General features: G+C 31.4%; 1 protein-coding gene across 1 annotated transcript in view; it reads right to left on the reverse strand.

Moving 5' to 3' along the window:
* LOC141338068 (rab GTPase-activating protein 1-like) overlaps nucleotides 1-21,585 on the reverse strand; it is a 32,167-nt gene extending 10,582 nt beyond the window's left edge. Inside the window, exons 1-9 of the mRNA XM_073843636.1 lie at nucleotides 21,455-21,585; nucleotides 11,608-11,794; nucleotides 11,336-11,492; nucleotides 6,958-7,165; nucleotides 6,058-6,232; nucleotides 5,829-5,989; nucleotides 5,522-5,632; nucleotides 1,893-1,959; nucleotides 1,004-1,106 (exon numbers count right to left, since the gene is read on the reverse strand). Coding sequence (XP_073699737.1) covers nucleotides 1,004-1,106; nucleotides 1,893-1,959; nucleotides 5,522-5,632; nucleotides 5,829-5,989; nucleotides 6,058-6,232; nucleotides 6,958-7,165; nucleotides 11,336-11,492; nucleotides 11,608-11,745 — 1,120 coding nt within the window. The 5' untranslated portion in view covers nucleotides 11,746-11,794; nucleotides 21,455-21,585. The remainder of the gene's footprint in view (nucleotides 1-1,003; nucleotides 1,107-1,892; nucleotides 1,960-5,521; nucleotides 5,633-5,828; nucleotides 5,990-6,057; nucleotides 6,233-6,957; nucleotides 7,166-11,335; nucleotides 11,493-11,607; nucleotides 11,795-21,454) is intronic.
* Between the last annotated feature and the right edge of the window lie 1,051 nt (nucleotides 21,586-22,636).

The raw sequence follows: 22,636 nt of genomic DNA on the forward strand, positions 1-22,636 counted from the left end.
TTAAAATCAATGTTTTCTTGTCCTTTAAAGGCAGCCTTGTGAATAATTCAATTTGAATAATTTATTAAAATTATCTAAAATATGAATTATGTAAAATTAAACTGACTTTTTAAAATTAAATATGTACATTTTAATTATACATAAATTACATTAAAATTGAATATTAGAATTTGTCCATGAATATCATTTTAAATATTTTGAGGAGATTTTTTTTTAGTGAATTAAATTTGAATAATTTATACAAACATATATATAAACAGGACATAATTTTAAACAACAGGCATTTTTAAATTAAATCTATAAATTTTAATTATACATTAATTGGATAAAACTGAAGATTAGAATTAGTCAATGAATAACATTTTAAATATTTTAAGGGGATTTTTTTGTTGTTGTTTTTTGCTTTGTTTTTGTTTTAAAATGGATGTTTTCTTGTCATCAGTTTCACAGACAGCCTTGTGAAATATAAAGGGAATTTTGAATAATTAAATTTGAATAATTAAAAAATAATCTACAATATAAATTATATAAAATTAATTAATTTCGTAATTTTAATTATACTTAAATTATAAATAAATAAGGAATTTTGACAATATGTATAATTTATGATAAAATGTATTAATGAAATCTGTAATTTAATGTATATACATGTACATATAAAATAAAATACATGATTACTTTAGTAGTTGAATGTTTAAAATCACTATATTTTTACATTAGAATTATAATATAAATTACACCACAAGTATAATACAAAATTGGCATACCTATATATATATATATATACCTATATATAGGCAATAATGATGTATTAGTCAACCTCTAGTTCAGGCCAAATTGAGATAAAAACTAAATTAAATCAGCACTGCTTTCAGAGCTGCTGAGAGACGAGACATTTTGACCATATCAAGAAAAGCTGGTGTAACAGATATTGATGTAATGTGTGAAAAAAATAGATTTTCCTTGGATTTTTTATAACCAAGGATTGCGTTTTAGCTCTTACCTTTCGGCGTGTCCTCGTTCAGTGGCTGGAAAGCCGGAGTATTTGGATTCCAGGTGCCAGTGATCACATACGACTTCCCATCAGCACTTTTGCCCATAGACTCCTTCAAACACAAGTTTTCATCACTTATATAATGACAAGGGTCACTGGATAAAATCCAAGTATCATTAAATATGCCTAACAGTGTTAAATTTAACATATCAAACGCATTTATCTAATCTGACATGCGTTTTATTCATTGAGAGTGATTTCTAAAAAGTGGTTGGAGGAAATTATAGAGAAAGACCCTTTTAATGACTAATTAGATATCGATAAATCAACCTCACATGGGACTTTTATTAAAAGCAAACTCATTTGCAATCTTTCCATGGCAGAATCTCATTAAACATCATGAAAACCACCTGCGACCGCATTAATAAGACATCTTTCTTAACGGTGGTTTGCTTCTTTAGAAGAGAAACTGAATGCATCAAAACTATAAAAATAATGAGATTATCATGATTATTTTAATCTATCGACAACTCTAATATAGAGACTTCTGGGCAAAGCATCAAATGATGGCGTTTGTCTAAACTGTCCAGATGGCAACATGGAGAACAGTATGACATTATGCCTTGTAGGACGTTTAATTTAACAATCCCCGTGAACCCAATTACGCTTGATTCAACTGCTAATTGTTTTTGGTCTTGATGTGCAAACCGCCATTACTTAATTCGCTCAAGGGCCGATGTAAAATGACGTTTTTAATGAATAATAAAAAAGCCTATATTTCCATTAAGTGTTTCTAAACCTGGCAACAGAGTGGTAATTATGGTAAACATGCAATATTGAGCCTGAGGTACGGCTGTAAGAGTTAAACGAGAATGCTGGGAAACACTCATGGCCTCACCATGTCGAGGAGGTGCATGTCGTTGTTACGCACTTTCTGACCAGGACTGAGCAGCATCCCAAAGCACCTGGAAAACACAGAAATGGTTTAGATGGAGAGGATGAGGCATTAAAGAAAAGTGACTGCTTATTACATAATGTTATCAGAAAGTGATTATGAAATAGCATCATTAGTTTGGACTGAAACAGACAGGAACTGATGTCTCTGTAAGGCTCATTTTCATAGTGTCTCACAAAGTGACTGTGCTGTGACTAGAGCGGCATCAAGTGGTTGCACAAAGAATCACACTTATACATTTCTACTCCATAATATATTAATAGAATAAATTTACATAGTTTTTAAAGAAGACTTTTATGCTCTTCAAGATGGACACATGAAAAACTAATATCGTGAAATATTATTGCAATTTAAAAAATATATATATATATTGTTTTTTTTATATATATACTTTAAAATAGAATTTATTCCTGTGATCAAATCTAGATTTTCTGCGTCATTACTCCAGTCTTCAGCGTCACATGATCCTTCAGAAATCATTCTAATATGCTGAATTATTATCAATGTTGGAAACCTGTATGCTTATTCATTTTTTGGAATATGTGTTTTTTTTTTTATTATTTGATGACTAAAACATTAAAAAGAACAGTCAGTAAAGAGTGTCAGTAAACTATTCTTTCAGGGTTTTTTTTAAAGAAATTAATACTTATATTCAGCGAGGATGTGTTAAATTGATAAAAAGTGATAGTAAAGACTTATATTGTTAAAAAATATTAGTATTTTGAATGAATGCTATTCTTTTGAACTTTTTCTTCATCAAAAAAGCTGAAAAAGTATCACAGAAAAATATTAAAAGAAAAAAATATTAAGCAGCACAACTGTTTGCAACATTCATAATAAATCTGCATATTTGAATGATTTCTGAAGGATCATGTGACACTGAAGACTGGAGCAATGATGCTTAAAAATTCAGCTTTGCATCACAGGAATAAATTGTATTTTAAAAGTATATTAAAATAGAAAACCACTATTTTAAATTGCAAAAATATTTCATAATATTACTGTTTTTTTGTGGTATTTTTAAATCAACTTTAAAATTAAAAATCTTACTGATTCAAACTTTTAAACTGCAGTGTACATACATTAAAAATAATTGTATTCCTGTGATGCAAAGCTTAATAGATAATAGTATGTACATAAAGTATATTAAAGTATATTAAAATATGAAACGGTTATTTTAAATTGCAATGACATGTAATAATATTACCCCTTTTTCTGTATTTTTGATCAAATAAATGGAACTTTGATTGACATAAGAGACTTCTTTAAAAAAAAAAAAATATCTTACTAATCCCAAACTTCTGGACGACAGTGTGTGAGTATATATATATATATATATATATATATATATATGAAACTATTGTATGAACTAATGTTTAATTACATATATTTACTTTTACAATTAAACAATTAAAATGTTATACATTGTTTATTAGACATACATCAAGTCGAGTCACGGTACCTAAACATGTATATTTTATTTTTGCCACAATCTTATTCATTTTAAGTTAAGAAATGAACTTTGGATTCATTCACTAAAAGTGTTGAGTGTGTTGCTCTTGTAGACGCTGTGGCTGAACTAAACACTTGGAAGCTATGTGAAATTTTTCTATTTTAAATTTATCCTAGAAAATTTGCTCAATATTCTAGGTTATAAATATAAAAACACAGCTTTAATTTTAGCACCATCTGAGTGGAAGAGAAACATCACTAATCGATAAAAGGGATTTTTGACATTATACCACTATGATAAAGCAAATGTCAGCGAATTTAAAGTCTGATGACAAAACATGAGATCTATCGGTTATAATTATTTTAATTTAGTGTCAGACTAAATCAAGCTGTTTTCTACATTATTCTCTCTCTCTCTCTCTCAACTAATGTGTTAGCTTACATATCAACATCCTGGTTTTGTAAATTGTGAAAACAGCAAATCTCCTTTTATGAATATGGTCAATTTTAAAGTGTTAACTTTCAAAAGATATGATCTTGGGAGAGTCTTTTTCTCTCTGCATTTATGTGCTTGTGCAGCGCCATTAAACCACAAAGATCGCTGGTGCCATTGTGTTTGTTACCAACTGCAATAATTTCCTTTTTAAAAAATAATTAAATTACAGTTATTAAGTTATTATAATTTAATCACAGTTATTATAAGTCAAGTTCTTATTTAGTATGACTCAAGTCCCCCACCTATGATAAATATACTTTAAAACCAAAAAATATTCAGACACCAGATATATATATATATATATATATATATATATATATATATATATATATATATATATTTTACAAGTGGGTGCAGGACACTATAATTAATTTATGTAAGTGATGATAGCAAAACAAAGTCAACTGTGACATATTATACCCAAAAATTGTTCATACAGTGGACTACCAGTAAAATTAATCAAAATTTGGGACCGAAAATGTAATTGGACACTTTGACCTGATTATGTTTTGTTACATACCTTTCTATCAAAGTATTCTGACATTATCAAGATGAATTTGTTAGCATTTTCTAAACTATAGCGAATAAACAGTGATAATGTGAGAAATGTTGAAGGTGTCTGAATAAATTTTGGTGTAACTGTATATGTACTAATTAAAAAAATATGTGTTCTTACATGTTCCTCCGCCTTCACTTTCAATTTGTGGTAAATATTCTGTCATTTATATTGCATCTTTAAAGGATTAGTTCACTTCCACAACAAAAAATGTACAGATAACTTACTCACCCCCTTGTCATCCAAGATGTCCATGTCTTTCTTTCTTCAGTCGCCCAACAGTTATGCTTTTTGAGGAAAACATTTCAGGAATTTTCTCCATATAGTGGACTTCTATGGTGCCCAGGAGCTTGAACGTCTAAAATGCAGTTTAAATGCAGCTTCAAAGAGCTCTAAACGATCCCAGCTGAGGAAGAAGGATCTTATCTAGCAAAATGATCCCTCATTTTTTTTAAATAAATTCATTTTTATACACTTCCAAACCACAAATGCTTATCTTGGTTAGCTCTGCGATGCACATGCATACTCTGCACTTCAATACAGTTAGGGTATGTCGATAAACTCCCATCTCATTTTCTCCTCCAACTTCAAAATCGTCAACATCGCTGCAGAAGTAACAGCTAAGTGTTTACAAAGTGAACATGCAAAGAAGATCAAATGACCTTTACAAAAAAGATAAAACGGCGATGTAGGCCAATTTTGAAGTTGGAGGTTGGAGTTTTTCGTCATACCCTAACTGTCTTGAACTGGAGCACACAGTATGCATGTGCATCGCAGAGCTAGACAATATGAGCATTTGTGGTTAAAAAGTGTATAAACAATTTATTTAAGAAAATATCCAATCGCTTAGCTATACAAGACCCCTATTCCTCGGGGCACCATTGAAATCCACTACATGGGAAAAATTCCTGAATTGTTTTTCTCAAAAAAAAAACAATTTCTTTACGACTGAAGAAAGAAAGACATGAACATTTTGGATGATAAGGGGTTAAGTAAATTATTTATAATTTTTTTGCAATGGCAGTCATTATAAGGCAAAATATGGTTTGACCACATCCCAGAACCCACCTCTCTATTACCAGTTCCTTATTGTTCATCTGCTGGACGGTAACCACAAGCTTTTTCTGTACACCCTGCCGCAGCTTGAAATAATATTTATCTCTATCCTTGGGAACTGGACTGCAAGATATAGAGGAAGAAAGAGGGAAAGACGTAAGAAAGACACAATTACACTTATATTCTGGTTTCCCACAACAGAAACCCAAATGAGGCAACGGTTAATTTCACTCAATGAATAGCAACAGTAAAAACTAACACCTCTTTTGAAAAACGAGAGAAGTAAGCAGAAGTTATTCAGAACTGAGTAATAACAGACCTGAAGTTTCCTTTGCTGTCATCTTCTTTCACTTCTAGAGAAACGGTGAAGGTGAACTCATCGCTATCAGGGGAAAGTGGCAACGCCGAGTCTCGCATGTCTGTGGCAGCTTTTGACGAACGCTTGAAGGCCGTTGAGAAGCTATAGAGGATGCGACTAACCTAAATAAAAAAAAGAGGTTGAGCTTTGAGAATTACTCGATGAACATTTATGAACAAATGCAACTCACAGCTTCTTTGATATGGCAGGAGAAGACGTGGATTTGAAAGTCCTCCGAGCTGCGGTAGCTCTCGGTGAAGGAAAAGCAGTCACTCTCGACAGATCCCTCATGTCCTCGGGCACAGAACAACACCTTGTAGAGAGGAAAAGATGCTATTTCTGTTCCTGTGGCCTGGTCGACAATCCTAGAGTGATAAAAAACAACAAAATTTAAATATAACTAAAGCTAAAGCAGTTTCTTTTGGACAATCTGACATCTTTTACGATATATTTCAAACGTAAACCGATTTCGGAGGTCAAGATTTAATAGTGCACTCGTGATGTGAAATTAATGCTAAATAAGATATTTTAGAAGTAGTACTTTAATGAACAATTCGTTAATGTTCATGGGCACCAGAATTAAGCTAAAAGAAAGTGGCACATGTCATGTGCATCGAAGTTCACTTAGCTATCTTTAGAGATGGTTTGAGGTTTACGAAGAAGATACAGCGAGATGTTAAACCTGAGGTTATGCCACAGTTCCTGAGAAAAAGAAAAAAAGTGCACTCAGGGTGTGAAAACAGAAGTGCAACATCACATTTACGAACCTGAAAGCAGGAGCTAAAAGCAGCTCGGATGACAGCTGTGTTAGCTCTTGACAGACAAACACCCACCATGAAGATCACAAGAACTCAGAAACTACAGAGGAGTCACATTTATACTCCCAATGTTGAATGTGGTTTGTCTCAGAGCAGGAAAGCTAAATGTGCTCAGTCTTAAAGCTTTTATGAATCCTCAGGAGTAACACGTGGAAATAAATGCAAAAAAAATGGTTGTGAGATGTAGCTGATGTAGTCCAGAAATTTGAGGAACCTCTACAAATCTAGGTTTATTTGTTTGTTTTTTATTTAATTTTTGGGAAATGACTGACCGGACACAACCGTCTGGACCGTTGGGCACATGGAGGGTGACAGGGATGGGGATGGCGCTCTCTGCCCGCAGGGTGGCCATGGCTTTCTGGGCCTCGGTCTCGTTACGAGGGGCCTTCACCCAGGTGCAGCCAAGATAGGACAGTTTACTGAACTGCACGCTTTCTTCCTCCTGTACTGTTGAACTCTCCAAAACTGCTGCTGATGCATCTGTGGACACAGACAATGAAGTGTCAATACAAGGTTGCAGAAACGTGCCTGTGTTTATTTTCATCTTATTTATGATAGTGGCTCATCCAGTCATATTAACACAGTAGAACAATGTCTTTTATGCTGACTATTTCTTTAGGCTCAAACAATAACCTCTTGCTTTGCATAAACCTTTGTCTATTGTCAAAAGTGACTGAATGAGGAAGTCTGTGTGAGGTAGAGAGGAAGTAAGCATTCAAAGCCCCCCTAATTTTAGCACGTGGCAACAGGAAGCAGTTATGATAAATAGAGCTAGTTTAAATGGCATCTGCTGAAACCCCTGTGTGTTTCACCCTGTTCATAAGAAACATAAATATATTGATAACTGAATCCTACACAAGGAATAATCCTAAAATAATTTCTTCTTTCTACCTGGCCCTGAGGGAGAGTGGAAAAGACTCATCTACACTGTAAAAAATTTGCTGTAGTTCTGCAGCTGGTTGCCAGTAACTTACTGTAGATTTTTAATTTATGTTATTTACTGGCAACAGTTTGTTCAACGTTAAATGAACATTAAACATTAACAAGTCTTTGTCTTTACAGAATAAAACTATAAAATAACAACCTACTGCAAAGCATTCTGGGAACCAGAAACCTTCATCAACCTTTTTCTGTTTTTTTCCTTCAGATTTTGGTTCCCAGAATGCTTTGCATGAGGCTGTTATTTTAGTTTTATTCTGTAAAGATAAAGACTTGTTAATGTTTAATGTTCAATTAACTTTGAACAAACTGTTGCCAGTAAATAGCATAAATTTAAATCTACAGTAAGTTACTGGCAACCAGCTGCCAGTAATACTGTAATTTCTACAGATTTTGTTTACAGTGTAGCTATATTAAGCAGAAATGGGAAAAAGAATTAGAGGAAGAAATTCCAAATGAAAAATGGTATTTTTCCTGTAAGTCACAGCATACAATTACCTGCTCACGGAGGTGAAAAGAGTTTGCATGGAAAAATTTGGTGTGTTTTTTCATTACTCCTAAAATTAAAAGTAAACAATTATCTACATCACAACTATGCTGGAGGATGTGCGGTCAGGTCGATGTTGACCATTTTCATATTTTCTGGAGTTGTACAAAGATATTACCTTTTTGGAACATGGTTTTATCGGAGTTTAAAAAGATCTTAGGATATGAAGTACCAAGAGATTTTATAACATTGTATCTTGGAAATTTTGCAGACATTGTGTTGAAAGAAGATGTGTATCTTGTAAATATATTAAGTGTAGCATGTAAGAAGAGCATCACCAGGCATTGGTATAAGCAAGACACCCCCTCACTTGGTGAATGGATAGAAATTGTTAAAGAAATATGTAATATGGAAGAATTGACTTTTATTTTGAGACTCAAAAAGGACTTGTTTCTAAAATATTGGAAGAAATGGACTGAATACTGTAATATAAACAACCACTGAATATAAATAATGTACAAGTACAAATTAGAATTTTATGCATACTTGTTAAAAAACAGAATGTATACCCCCTACTGTATTTGTTTTATTTGGATTTTTTTTTTTGTTTCTTTCTTTTCCTTTGATGTAAAAATGTTCCATAAAAAATAAAGTAAAAAAAAAAAAACAAAAAAAAACATAAATATAGCCAAGGGTGCAAGCACAACAGAAAAATAAAATAAAGAGCTAAGGAGCTGTCTTTAGTTCCTCAGTTAAGATCAAGGTTCTCCAACCCTGCTGTTTCAACACACCTGTCTGTAATAGTTAATATAGTTAAAGTTATTACAGCATTTTACAACAAAACTCAATACGGTCAACACCCAAAAAGGCAGACAAAATTAGGTATTGTTTGATTCAGTATCAGTAACGAGATTAGTCTTAATTTTTCTTGGCCAAACTGGTCAGAAGTTATAAGCAAAAATGCAAATTCTTTTACCAGTAGGTGGCACTGTGCCAAAACTACCTAAGGTCATGCTCCCTTTTATAACACATAAGTCAGAATCCGCTAAATCATTGCAACGCCTCATGTCCATTGTTGCACAAACTTTGTCAAATTCGTTAACGCACATGATGAAAATGTTTTGGTATATCAAAAATCTTTTGATAACTTTTTAATAGAATGCTCTAAAGATGATCTGTGCCAATTTTGGTGATATTTGGACAAAACCATTCAGAAAATTCTAAATGGTGAACAATCTTGACCTATAGAAATGTACATTTTGGTATGCATAAGACTTGAGCCAAGGAATGAGAGCGAAAAAGAATTTTGCTTTTAGACCTTATGGTTTAAAAGTTATTAGTAGAAACATGAGTGCAAATTTGGCCTGTTGGTGGCGCTATAGAGTTTGAGTAAGAGACTCCAAACTTGCTGTGATTAATGAGGAGACTGTCCTCTATCTGTGTGCCAAATTTCCTAACTTTCCTGCAAACAGACTTCTATACGATTATAATATCATGAGACTCATTCACTGAAGCATTTGTAAAATACAACATTTTAACACAAACAGCGTTGTTCCAAAAATACTCGTATGCCCTTAGGTCATGCTTAGTATAACATGTACCAAGTTTGATCTGAATCCGTTAAAGCATTGGGAAGATGTAGCCTCATGTCAGTTTTTGCACAAATTATCAAATTGGTTAACACGTTTTATTAAAGCAGTTGGGTCTTTCTGAAATCCATTTACAACTTTTTGCCAGGATTATCTGAAGGAGATCTGAGACAATTTTGAAGGAAATTGGACACACACACAAAAAAGTGAATTTGGAAAATTCAAAAATGAGAAAAATTTTAGGAACTAAACTTTTAGTGTGCATTCCATTTAGCATGAGTCAAGGAATCAGAGGAAAAAGAATTTTGCTTTAAGACCTTACGGTTTAAAAGTTACTAGCAGAAACATGTGCAAATTTTGCCTGTTGGTATAACTTTAAAAACTTTGACAACTTTTGGTAAACACTGTCTAAAGATGATCTGAGCAAATTTTGGTGAAAATTGGACAATGCATCTAGGATGATCACAAAAAAACTAAATTTTTCGGAAAAATTGCGAAAAATCTTGACCTACAGAAATTAAAAAATGCATTTGGGTTGAGCCAAGAAATCAGAGAAAAAAGAATTTTGCTTTCAGACAGAAACATGAGTGCAATTTTGGCCTGTTGGTGGCGCTAAAGAGTTTGAGTTAGAGACTCTAAATTTTGATGTGGTTAACAATGAGACTGTCCTATTTGCCAAATTTGATGACTTTCCTGCAAGCAGCGTTCTTTAAGATTTATAATACGTTAAAGCGTTTGAAAAATACCGCATTTTACTACAAAATTCAAAACTCAAACTCTTCAGAAATTATAAACAAAAATGTCAATTATTATGATCTTTTGACCAGTAGGTGTCGTTGTGCCAAAATTGCTCATGTGCCCTCAGGTCATGCTTAGTACAACAGGTACCAAGTTTGGTCAGAATCTGCTAAAACATTGTGAAGATACAGCCTTGTGTCCATTTTTGCATAAACTTCATCAAATTCGTTAACACGCTTTACGAAAACCATTTAGTAGATCAAAAAGCTTTTGATAGCTTTTGCCAGAATTCTCTGAAGATGATCTAAGCCAATTTTGGTGAAAACTGGACAAACTGTCTAGGACGAGTATGAAAAAGTAGATTCTTCTGAAAATTACAGTCAAAATGTTTGACATAGGAAAACTGGGAAGTGTTTGATTCAGTATGCCGCTCCACATCTAACAAGATCAATCTTCTGATTTTTGGTCAAACTGTTCAGAAATTATGAACATCTTTTGACAAGTAGGTGGCGTTGTGGAGAAACTACTCATGCCCACAGGTAAAACGCATACTAAATGTGTTGCAAAAATATATGTCCATTTTTAAAGATGGTGAAAATTGGACAAATTGTCTAAGACGAGTTCGAAAAAGTCGATTTTTCACATAATTCAAAATTGCTTCTAGACCGTATGGTTCAAAAGTTAATAGCAGAAATATAAGAGCAAATTTGGCCTGTTGGTGGTGCTAGAGAGTTTGAGTTAGAGACTCACTGTTCACTGTGGTCAATGATGAGACTGTCCTCTATATGTGTGCCAAATTTCATAACTTTCCCGCAAGTGGTTCTATGGGCTGCCATAGACTTCCAAAGCGGAAGAAGCAGGACCAATGGGTGTTACGGGATAAAAATAAGGACATACCATGAGGAGCTGTGTCCAGGTTTAAGCTGGGTGGACTGATCTGAGAGCTGGGAGCTGCAGGACTTCCTTTCTCCTCTGAAGATCCTGCTCCATCACCAACATCGTCCAACACTTCCTCCATCGCCCGCTCCAACTGCTCACTCCCATTCCACGACATCTGACACACAATGAGATGGCAAAGTATAAATATTCTATATTACTTTGAACATCATTCTTTTTGAGACATGAAATTAAAGAGTAAAGGATGTTTAACAGGCTGTAGAAAGAGACACCTTGAGCCTGGGCCTCCCCTCTGTGCTGCAGGGGGAACCCCCAGCGGTGGGCTGCACAAGCACAAACTCCTCACTGGTGACGGTTGACACAGATTCAGTGGAGCCGCTCACTCTGCCCAGAGAGGAGCTGTCATCCATGATAGCCTGGGACAGTCCGCCCGCTCGGCCCACTGCTGCTGCTGCAACCCTACCAACAAGACAGACCTGTTACACTGGGTACAAGCTGGATTACAAAATCTACTTTAACTTCCGCAACAGAAAAAAAAAAAAAAAAAAACCTCAATGACTGGATGGTTTTCTCTGCATTGCATTTCCTTGCATCTTAAGCCTATTATTATTATTATTAATAAAAACTACTAGTGGCTGATTTGTACATGTGTAACATATATAACTTAATTTTTAAATTATTATTTTTTAACATAACATACATAATACAATTGAGCAGAATTTAATTGAACTGAATTGAACATTTATTATAATTTTAACTATAAATAACTACAAAAGATTACATTATTAAATTATTAACTTTTAAAAAATTATTATTTATTTATTTGTTTGTTTTAAAAAGTTACTGTCTATTTTAGATTTATATACCAATTTCAGTAAGGCTACTTTGCCAGCTTTTTATCAACTATAGATAATTATAAAGTATTAAAGTATTTATATTATTATTTTTAAAGTTAATAATAAATAAACTATAAAGTATTATAAAACGTATTTATTAATGTCTATTTTAAAAAGTTTTTGTTGCCTACTTTACATTTATATATGTATACTATAACTATAAATAATTATACATTAAATTTATAATTTAAATAATAAATTATAAAATTATAAATAAATAAAATTACAAAATTGATCAACTGGTTTATTTAAAAAGAAAAGTTTTTTACATATTTATATATAACAATTTATATGTTGTATTTCTTTTTTGTATTAATTTAAAAATTATTAATTATTAATTACAAAAAGGTATTCTAAATAAATATAAAGTATTATAAATATATTTATTTGATTATTTTAAAATGTTATTTTTGTGTATTTTATACTGACATATAATGTTATAATTTCAGCAAGGCTATTTGCCAGCTTTGTATTTACTGTACCTAAATAAATAAATAAATAAAGTATTATAAAATGTATATTTAAAATCTTGTTTTTTTCTGCCGATTTTGTTTAACAATTTCAGTAAGGCAATTTCACCAGCTATGTATTAACTAAAACAATTCTAAATTATTAAAATGATTAAATTAACAACATTTTTTTTTTATTAGAAATAAATAAATACATTTTAAAAGGTTTTGCTGTGTATTTTATATTCATATATAACAATGTCAGTAAGCCTTTAACTACAATTAATTATATTTGCATAAACTATAAATATAAATTATTATAAATTAAAATAAATACATTATTAACTATGAAAATGAATTACAAATAAATAAATTATGACTCATTTATTTTTAAAAAATATTGTTGTGTATTTTATATTTATATATAACATTTTAATTTCAGTAAGGCTATTTTGGCAGCTTTGTATTAATTAGAAATAAGTATTTAAATATTGAAATGATTTATTAAAATATTAAAATTATTAAAATAAAAATTATTAAAATATATTCTCATTTTGCAACTGAGGTAATACACTCTGTATTTCTGCAAAATTTAATCAAAAATAATAAAATAAAAATATATTCTAAATAAATAAATACAAACTAAAGTATATATATATAAATATATCAAGTCAATATGGTAAAAAAAATAAAAAAGGGTCCATTTTGAAATTTCACATCAACTTAGCTTTAGATACTAATTATGTTCAGACAGGCAGGAGCTGAATCAAAAAAAAAACATCAAAATCAATCAGCACTAAAGCACCAGCCACTTTCAGAGAGTTACAGCAGTGTCATCTGAAAAAGATATCAACCATCTCGCATTTCACACATTATTGCTGATTCAACAAGCAAGCTCACATTTATTGAGGCGTCATCTATCTGAGTGCATCTTCAGAGCCTGAAGCAGCTCAAAGCAAACTAAAGCACTCTGAACTAAACCACTACTGAAGTTCACACCTATACAGCTCACACACTATTACACAACTATCAAGTGTTATAATCAGATAACAGTGACTGTGATGAGGATCTCAAACAAGCGTCCGGCCAATGAAGCAACTGCAATAGCATGACATTGGGTTCCTTGAGTTCATATCAATGGGTCACGGTGGGTGAAAGGGGTCTTCACATTCACATACATTCACAGCAGTCATGTGGCCGTCATTCTTTGTCAATTACAGCCGTTGAAAAACGCACAGGATAAAACCGAGCGCTAACAGAAGGTCTCTGTGTGTGCTTTGTTTTCATTATGTAGTAGTTCCTCACTTGACATGAACAGAGAATGCATTTAGATACTTGCTAAAGAGAACCAGTTAGTCACTGAAATTGAATTAGACAGCAGAAACTTGAAGCAATTACAAACTCATGCTCATTATTTTAGATTAAGCCAGTTAAGGAACTATAAAGATTACTATTCACTTCTTTGCATGTCCATTAAATTATTATAGTGTAGCCTGGCGAAGATACAGATCAGTTGATAATAATCATATCAATTACAAAAATGTAATATTTTCAAAATGTAAAACTTAATTTTATACAAGTTACATTTAAAGAAGATTAGATAGATTTATTTATTTATATTTTTTTCCAATTTCACTATTTTTTCTCCTCACAAATAAATAAATATATAATATGAATATAAAGAATATAAAAGTATAAATGATTTGATAAAGCATATGCATTTCAATTATTTTTGGATTTATTTTTTACATTTATTATATTTATTTGTAATGAGCAAAAATAGTGAAATAAGAAAAATAATAAATTAATTATATGATAAAACAAATATTAATTTCAATTTTTTGTATTTATTTTTATTTGTATTATTTGTAACTATTCATTTATTTATTTGTAATAAAAATATTTACATAAAAAAAGATAAATACATACATACATATACATACATAAACAAAATAAATAATATTAAAATTTTGTTTATATTTTTTATAAAATTATTTTATGTTTTATTCTTTTGTTATTTTTTTTTATAACTTTTGTTTATTTATTTATTCGTTTATTTATTTGCAATGGGCAAAAATAGTGAAATTAGAACAATGATCGATAAATAAATAAATTGCTTGATACATAGTCATTTAAATTAATTTGTAATTAAATTTAATTTTGGGTTTATTTTTATTACCTTTTTTTACCTATTTTTTAGCTTATATTAACTTATTTTTTCATTCATTTATTTATTTGTAATGGACAAAAATTGTGAAATTAGAAAAATTCTAAATAAATATACAGTAAATTATTAATAGATATTAAATGAACAATTTTCTTTTTTTAATATATTTTGATTTATTTTATTCTAAATAATCAGTTAATGAATTAAATCCGGAAACAGCTTCCAGGTTATCAAATCAAGACTTATAAAACATATTATTAAAAATGTAATTAAATTCTGCAAATTAACAGAAATCTTATATAATCTTATATAAGTTCATTTGAAATGAAAAATAATGTCATATACAAAATTATAATTTTTTTATTATTTTTATTTTTATTTTTTTATTTGTATTCTTTTTTTACTTTTGTTTATTTTTTATTTATTTGTAATGGGCAAAAATAGTGAAATTAGAAAAAATGCTTAATAAATACAAAGTAAATTATTAACAGATATTAAATGTTTTTATAAAAAAAATGAATAAATTAAATAAGAAACAGCTTTCATCAACAAAACTGAAATTGAAATTAAAATGTATTACTAAAAAAGAAAAAAAATGTAATTAAAAATAAAAATAAGACAATAAAATTTAAATAAAGAAATGTTAACTGAAATAATGTAATAGCACATATTTTTATTCACTTATTTTATTTAATATAACTTAATATACTAAAATAGATAAAGCTGACAAAAAATAATAAAAGCTATGTGCACTCAAAAAACTATTTCTAAACTAAAATGAGCTAAAATTAAAATGAGCACAGAAAATATAAAAATATATATTTTAGACAGATTATTGACTAATCACAAAAAACTGTAATAAATTATATCATGTTGCTATGTCACTGACACAACAGAATTTAGTACAATTTTTATTATATTCTAATAAATTATCCAATACATAAATTTAATGAAAATATTCCAGTAAGACAAATAAAAAAATGAATAAAACAATTGAAATAAATAAATAAATCCAAATCTACAATACAATACACAAGATGTGCCTTTAGCTATAGTGATCAGCAGTAAACACCACCAAACAGAAGGGAGGGTTAAACCGAGCCTGAGCCTCTGTCTCAGATGTTCAACCACAGATAAAACTGGTGCACTTTACTTATCCTGGGTGTGCATTAGCCACAGCTCTCTCTCTCTCACACACACACACACACACACACACACACACACACACACACACACACACACACACACACACACACACACACACACACACACACACACACACACACACACACACACACACACACACACACACACACACACACACACACACACACACACACACACACACACACACACACACACACACTGCAGGCCGCAGCAGGAGAAACAGGCTTTCTGTGTTACTCACACCCATAATTTTAAAACAATAAACAGATACTGTATTTGTACAGGCTGTTACTACAACATGGACACCATTCACACTGAACTACTGAGAAAGAGCCAAGGCTTTCCTGCCACCCAACACAGTGTTTAAAGTTCAAAACAGTCTCCTCAGTTATTGGTCTCTCCATCTGAGTTCTCGGTCAGGGCCAGCCATGATGTAATATGAGAATAATCTGCCTAATGAAATCACCCAGCAAAAAAGGAACTTGAGTAATTGGAACAAACAGGGGAACTATATAATTAAGCAATAAAGTACAAGGCTGTGCAGTATTGTGAATATACTATATTACATTACATTATATTATTTCAATTTAGATGCAAATTACTTATCAGCTATAAGTGCTTCAATAAAAATAATAAAAACATAAATAGATGTATAATGTAAGCCTAATTTAATTTGTTATCATTCAATAAAGTACAATAAAATGGAAGAAAACACAAATTAAAAAAAGAGCAAAAAGAAATACATATTAATTATTTTATTTTAATTGAACAGAAATACTAAATAATGTGCAAAATAATAGAATTAATCAACAAACAAACTAAATTATTTGTTAAATAAAAATATTAAAATTATATTAAATAATTACAATAATATAGGTAAAATATTAAAATATTAAACATTATATATTAAAAAGCATATATTTATTATTCCTTTGAATTGAATAATGGTTTTAAGTTTCACATTTTTAAAACTGAAACTCAGGTATATGTACCCCTTCTAAAATAAATGTTAAAAATAACTATAAATACATTTTTTCATATGAATTTATTTGGAAAAAATGCAGCCTAAATAGTGCTAATGAACATTACTATTGATGATTACTATTGATAATTTTTTATTATATTTAGATTTTAGTATTAATATTTTTTTTGGATTGAAGAAGGGTTTTTTCTTTCAGATTTAAAAAAAAGTAATAAAATAAATTATAGCATATTTTTCTATATAAAATACATTCTATTCATGATTTAAAAAAAAAAAAGTCTTATTGCTTATAAAACAGTCATTATAAAATCTTATTATATTAATATTATATAATATAAAATAAATATATGTGTAGTTATTTTGAGCATTTATTTTATTTAGGAAAATGCAGCCTAAATAATAATAATATGAAGATTAATATTGCTAAGAAAAATTGTATATATTAGTGGTGGGCCGTTATCGGCGTTAACGTGCTGCGTTAACGCGAAACTCTTATCGTGCGATAAAAAAAATATCGCCGTTAATCTATTCTCAAATTTGGGTTAGGAGCTGGGTCTAAACTACGCAAGCTATGATGACTTTCACCTTGATAGTTTAACGCGGATGTATACCGAATATGGTCGCGCGTTTAAGTCTCCTCCACCAAAACACAGACAGGATCGCGTCGTCCTCCATTCATGAAAACAGAATCTACTATAGCGCGAAATGCCACGTAAATTCGTCGTTTTTTGGATTCATAAATCAAATGTTGCTCTGTCACTTAATTCAAATCGCGATATGGACTAGTGTATGTGAAAACTGAAATGCAAAAAGACCGTTTTAATATGAATCTGATATGTTCCGTTTGCCTAGCTGTATGTATGCATTGCGGAGACGAGCTTTTACTACACGCATACTGAAACACACGTGACGCTCCCGGTAATTTTTGGCATTTTCATCTCACATGAACAAATAAACTCAATCTCCCAAACTGCTGTGAGTGTCACTTTTACCGTTTCATTTGAGAAAACTAGCATCACATCATACTGTATACACAGAAACTTCATGGCAACCTGTCAAAATAAAAGTATGGTGTAACATGTAATGGGTTGGGTAGATGTTGACGTTAAAAAAACACACAATCTAATAGGTAGAAAAAATAATTTCATTGTTAGTTAGTTAGTAAACACAAGTACATCTAATTGAACATAATTTATTTTCATCAACAAATTATCATAGAACAGCTTTATGAGCTTTATGATCCATTCTCAAAGACTTACTTTTAGTCATTATTTGGGTAGCACACATATTCTGAATGCCTTCAGCAGAATTCAGATTAGCCATTTTAATCTAGATTAATCTAGATTAATTCCAAGATTTAATCTAGATTAATCTAGATTAAAAAAATTAATCTATGCCCACCCCTAGTATATATATATATATATATATATATATATATATATATATATATATATATATATAGACCTTTTTCCTGATTAAACGATGAGCGCCGCCATTACGAATTCTAACGTCAGATTGAATGCTTTTCTGTTCCGGTTTCCATAGGAACCCATTCAAATAGCGTCCATCTGTTTTTAATGTAGCTAACGTCCGCTGCTTCGTGTCATCTACACACTCATTAAAGTGAGGCACTGACAAATGACGGTCATTGCGACATTGCCAAGTGATGGCGCTATGGAGCCATGTGCTTTTTAAAAACATTTTAATAGGTTTAACATTAGTTTATTAGCTCGGAATATACCCTAATTTGACTAGAAACAATGCAGACCGGAAATGCAAAGCATTCTTTCAGTTAAGAGTCGGACTTACTTCCATGTTCAGGAAAAACGTCTATTATATATACATACAACAGTTCATTCTGCTTCTCAAATCTGATTGGTTGAGAACCGTGAGATATTCGACTGGTATCGCTACAGAAACGCCCTTTCACAATTTTGTATCACTCCGCGTGTTCTAGCCGGGACCTTTTTTTTTCCCCGAGTTTCATGGCGGACGTCCAAATCCCGTATCATTTTATAAATATTACTCTTTTTGTGTCACGGAATGTAGTTTTAAGAGGTTTTCAGGCGAGAATGTACTTGTTTATAGTTCAAATATGCAGTTTGTTAATAAAGCTAACGTCTGTTTGAAAATTTGCTTCGTCGTTTTCGGACGTGCGAGACCCATAACATCAGGGGGCGTTCTACACTCATCAATCCGCTCAGAGCGCTCTCACCACGGCCAGATCTTCAGGACTTTACCGCTGGCTCTGATGTCTCTGTAGTGGTTACACATGACATGTAATTCATTGTGGGTAAATCTAACGGGCAGTCTTTGATCTCAATAATTTATTATTTGTTCCAGAGAAAAAGATGTAGCATGTTTATGTAAATTCAATGCTGAATGCTGCCTTTACTCTTGACTGAATTACCTAGCAACTTTTTGATGCCTGTTTTTGTTGTTGTTGTTTATTAAATATTACTACTCAAATAAAAATTTATATAAACTATATTTTAAATAATGTATTTAACAATAGTATTTAGTGAGTATTTAGTTAGTTATTGAGAAACGTGCGCGTATTTGTGGTGATTTTAGTTAACGTTACATTGTTCCGCCTTTAGATGGCGACAAGAGACCGTTTTATGAGTGAGCAGTTAATGATGACTTTGGGACTTTTAAAATGAAAAGTTAAAGGGAAGTTATTTTTAGCTTCAACAACAGCTTGCTACAGCGAATAAATGCACTGAGCAGCAAAATCACCCTTAATAGATGAACGGATATTAACGCTTTCTTCAGTAAACATTCAAACTAAAGTCATATCATCATGAATATGAATAATGAATGAATCAGATGCAGGTACGTTAATGGCTCGCTCAGTCCATCTCTCTGTGATAATACTCAAACATGATACAGTGAGGTTTTGATGCAGTAATACAATAGGCTTTCAATGAAGCAACTCAACATTCCTTCGTTACAAGTTCTAAAGTGACGTTTTGGAATTAGTAAGGAAGAAGCTTATGCTCAGCTGACCAACCGTCAAACTCTGATTTGAATTTGTGGCGGAAGGAATAGTTCGCACAAAAGAGGGCTTTTAAAGACACTTCATTGTTATTTTGTTTATATATTTACACACTCGTGCCGTTTAACTGTTGTATAAACGCAATATCACACTAGTAGACTTGAGATATGGCTGTATATCGGCACTCTGTGATTACCTACCTACGGCGAATCACAACCGTGCCGATATACAGTCATATCTCAAGTCTACGAGTGTGATATTGCTCATATATATATATATATATATATATATATATACACATACACCATAGAAAAACTATAATATCATCTATTCATAATAAGTCAAACTGCACTTGTAAAACAGCATTACTAATTATAAAATCATATTACATTTACATTAATCCTATATATAGTCAAAAATTAACAGATTATTTTATTAGAATTTACACCAATGTATAATTACTAGACTAATTCACACTAATTATACTTACTATTAGTATTAAATATTATTATAATTGATATAATGTAAAAAATAAAATAAATAATAATAAAATATTGGTATTTACTTAAAACTTAAACTAGAAAGAAAAAAGGATTATAGACATCTAACATTGGTCATTTACCAGCAACTGTAAATGAACCAGAACAGGATGTAATGGCTCTATAACAGCCTGTCAATCACCAAGGAAGCATTTGCAATTATTCATTGTTGTGGTAAGATGAAATCATATTCAATAATTGTAGACAAGTTGCTACTAGATTAGATTATTCCGTTATTCTTAAGCTTTGGATAAGCGACGCCTTTAACGTTAAAAAAACACAGGTGAGGAGTTCATGGCTAGCAAACTGGAAGGTTTTAAACAAACTAACATGTTTGTTTTACCATCCTGGGCCATTAGCCAAACAAACTAGTGTGCCTCTCCGTTATGTAGACCACAAAATGTGTTTCCTTATCTGAAACAGTCATCTGACAGGTTTTGAGCCAATATTATATATATATATAATATATATATATATATATGAAACATGAATGTTTCTATAATGAAATTTAGTGTTATAAAGACAGGTACAGTATGTAAACAGTAAAACAAAACGAACCTAGTTTGCCCAGCTGTTATGACCAGATATTTACAAAATGATAAAATATAAATAAGTGTGAAAACGCTGCAAATTAAGCATTGGTGACTTTGAAAAAAAAACTGACCAAACAGGGATTGAAAGTAACAAACAGGAAACGCCTTCAACAACAAAAAACGTTACCGTTTCGTACTACTAAACATGATTTCTCATAACACACACACACAAACCCCATCATAACAGCTAGTTAAAACCTCAAACACAACGTGTGCTGTCAGTGAGAAGCAGCCTTACTACACTAAAGCTAGTCTGTTAGCCAGCTAGCCACTGCTAAACAACAATTAGCTCATTTTCTGCCACTTTAACTTTTAAATAGACACTTACGAGCCTCAAAGGCTTTGTAAACACGCCTTCGCTGGATACAAAACCAACCCGAACGCGTGTGTCGTGTCAACGCGGACGCTTTCTTTCATTTTGGTGTTTGTTATGAGTTTCCTGAGAGGGTAAAAATCAACTTACTTGCTGTGAGTCTGTCAGCTGAGCGACGCGCGTGCACACACAGAAACATCCGCAAACCTCATCAGCGACCGCGCCGCATTCACATGGCGCAGGCGACGTCATCACCGCCGCTGGAGAAAGCCACGCCCACCGCTTTAAACGCGTGAGTCAGCAGCGCACCTGCTGTAGGTTTACTGCTAGAATTCTGTGTTTAGGTATTTAAATCCTATACACAGAATACTAGCAGTGAATAAAATGATTGATTAGTAAAGTTGTATTAATATAAAATAATATAACAGAAATATTTAGTAGACTAATACTAGTTAGGCTCTACCACTTCTTCAAAAACGACTTTATATTTATAAAAAAAATATATAAACATGAATACATATTTAAAGCAAATAAGTATTTTAAATGTTTAAAATAAATAAATGAATATCTCAATTCGCTCTAAAGGAGAAGGACAGGAAATTTTGGTTAGCTGCCTCGACTGCTGCAAAGAAAGTTCAACGATGGAAACCTCCTCATGACCTTTCAATTAAGCATTGGTTACATTCCTTACTTGAGATATTATATTTGGAACTGTCTTCAGCACGGACCAACCAGGCTAAACCGGTCATTTTGTCTATGTGGAAGAACTGTATCTGTTCAGTTAGAGAGATTTTGGACATTTAAACCATTTCTTTAAATTTTGTAGTTATTTTGTTTGTTCATTTGTACATTATTTATTTTTCAATTCCTGAAGTGCGGTGGGTTGGGAGAGGGTTGGGGGGAGGATATGGGGGGTAGTAATTGTTTGATACTTTTTTCTTGTTTGATGTAACTTACATGCTCTTTGAAAATAAATAAAACACTGAATTACAAAAAAATAGATAAATGAATATTTATCACAGAAATGTGTTTTTCGCTCTTTTTTGTATTTTTGTTCAATGTTATTATTAAATTAAAAAAACAAATATATTAGTGGTGGGCCGTTATCGGCGTTAACGTGCTGCGTTAACGTGAGACTCTTATCGCGCGATAAAAAAAAATATCGCCGTTAATCTATTCTCAAATTTGGGTTGGGAG

The sequence above is a fragment of the Garra rufa genome, chromosome 7 (genome assembly GCF_049309525.1).
Source record: "Garra rufa chromosome 7, GarRuf1.0, whole genome shotgun sequence".
Taxonomy (NCBI): domain Eukaryota; kingdom Metazoa; phylum Chordata; class Actinopteri; order Cypriniformes; family Cyprinidae; genus Garra; species Garra rufa.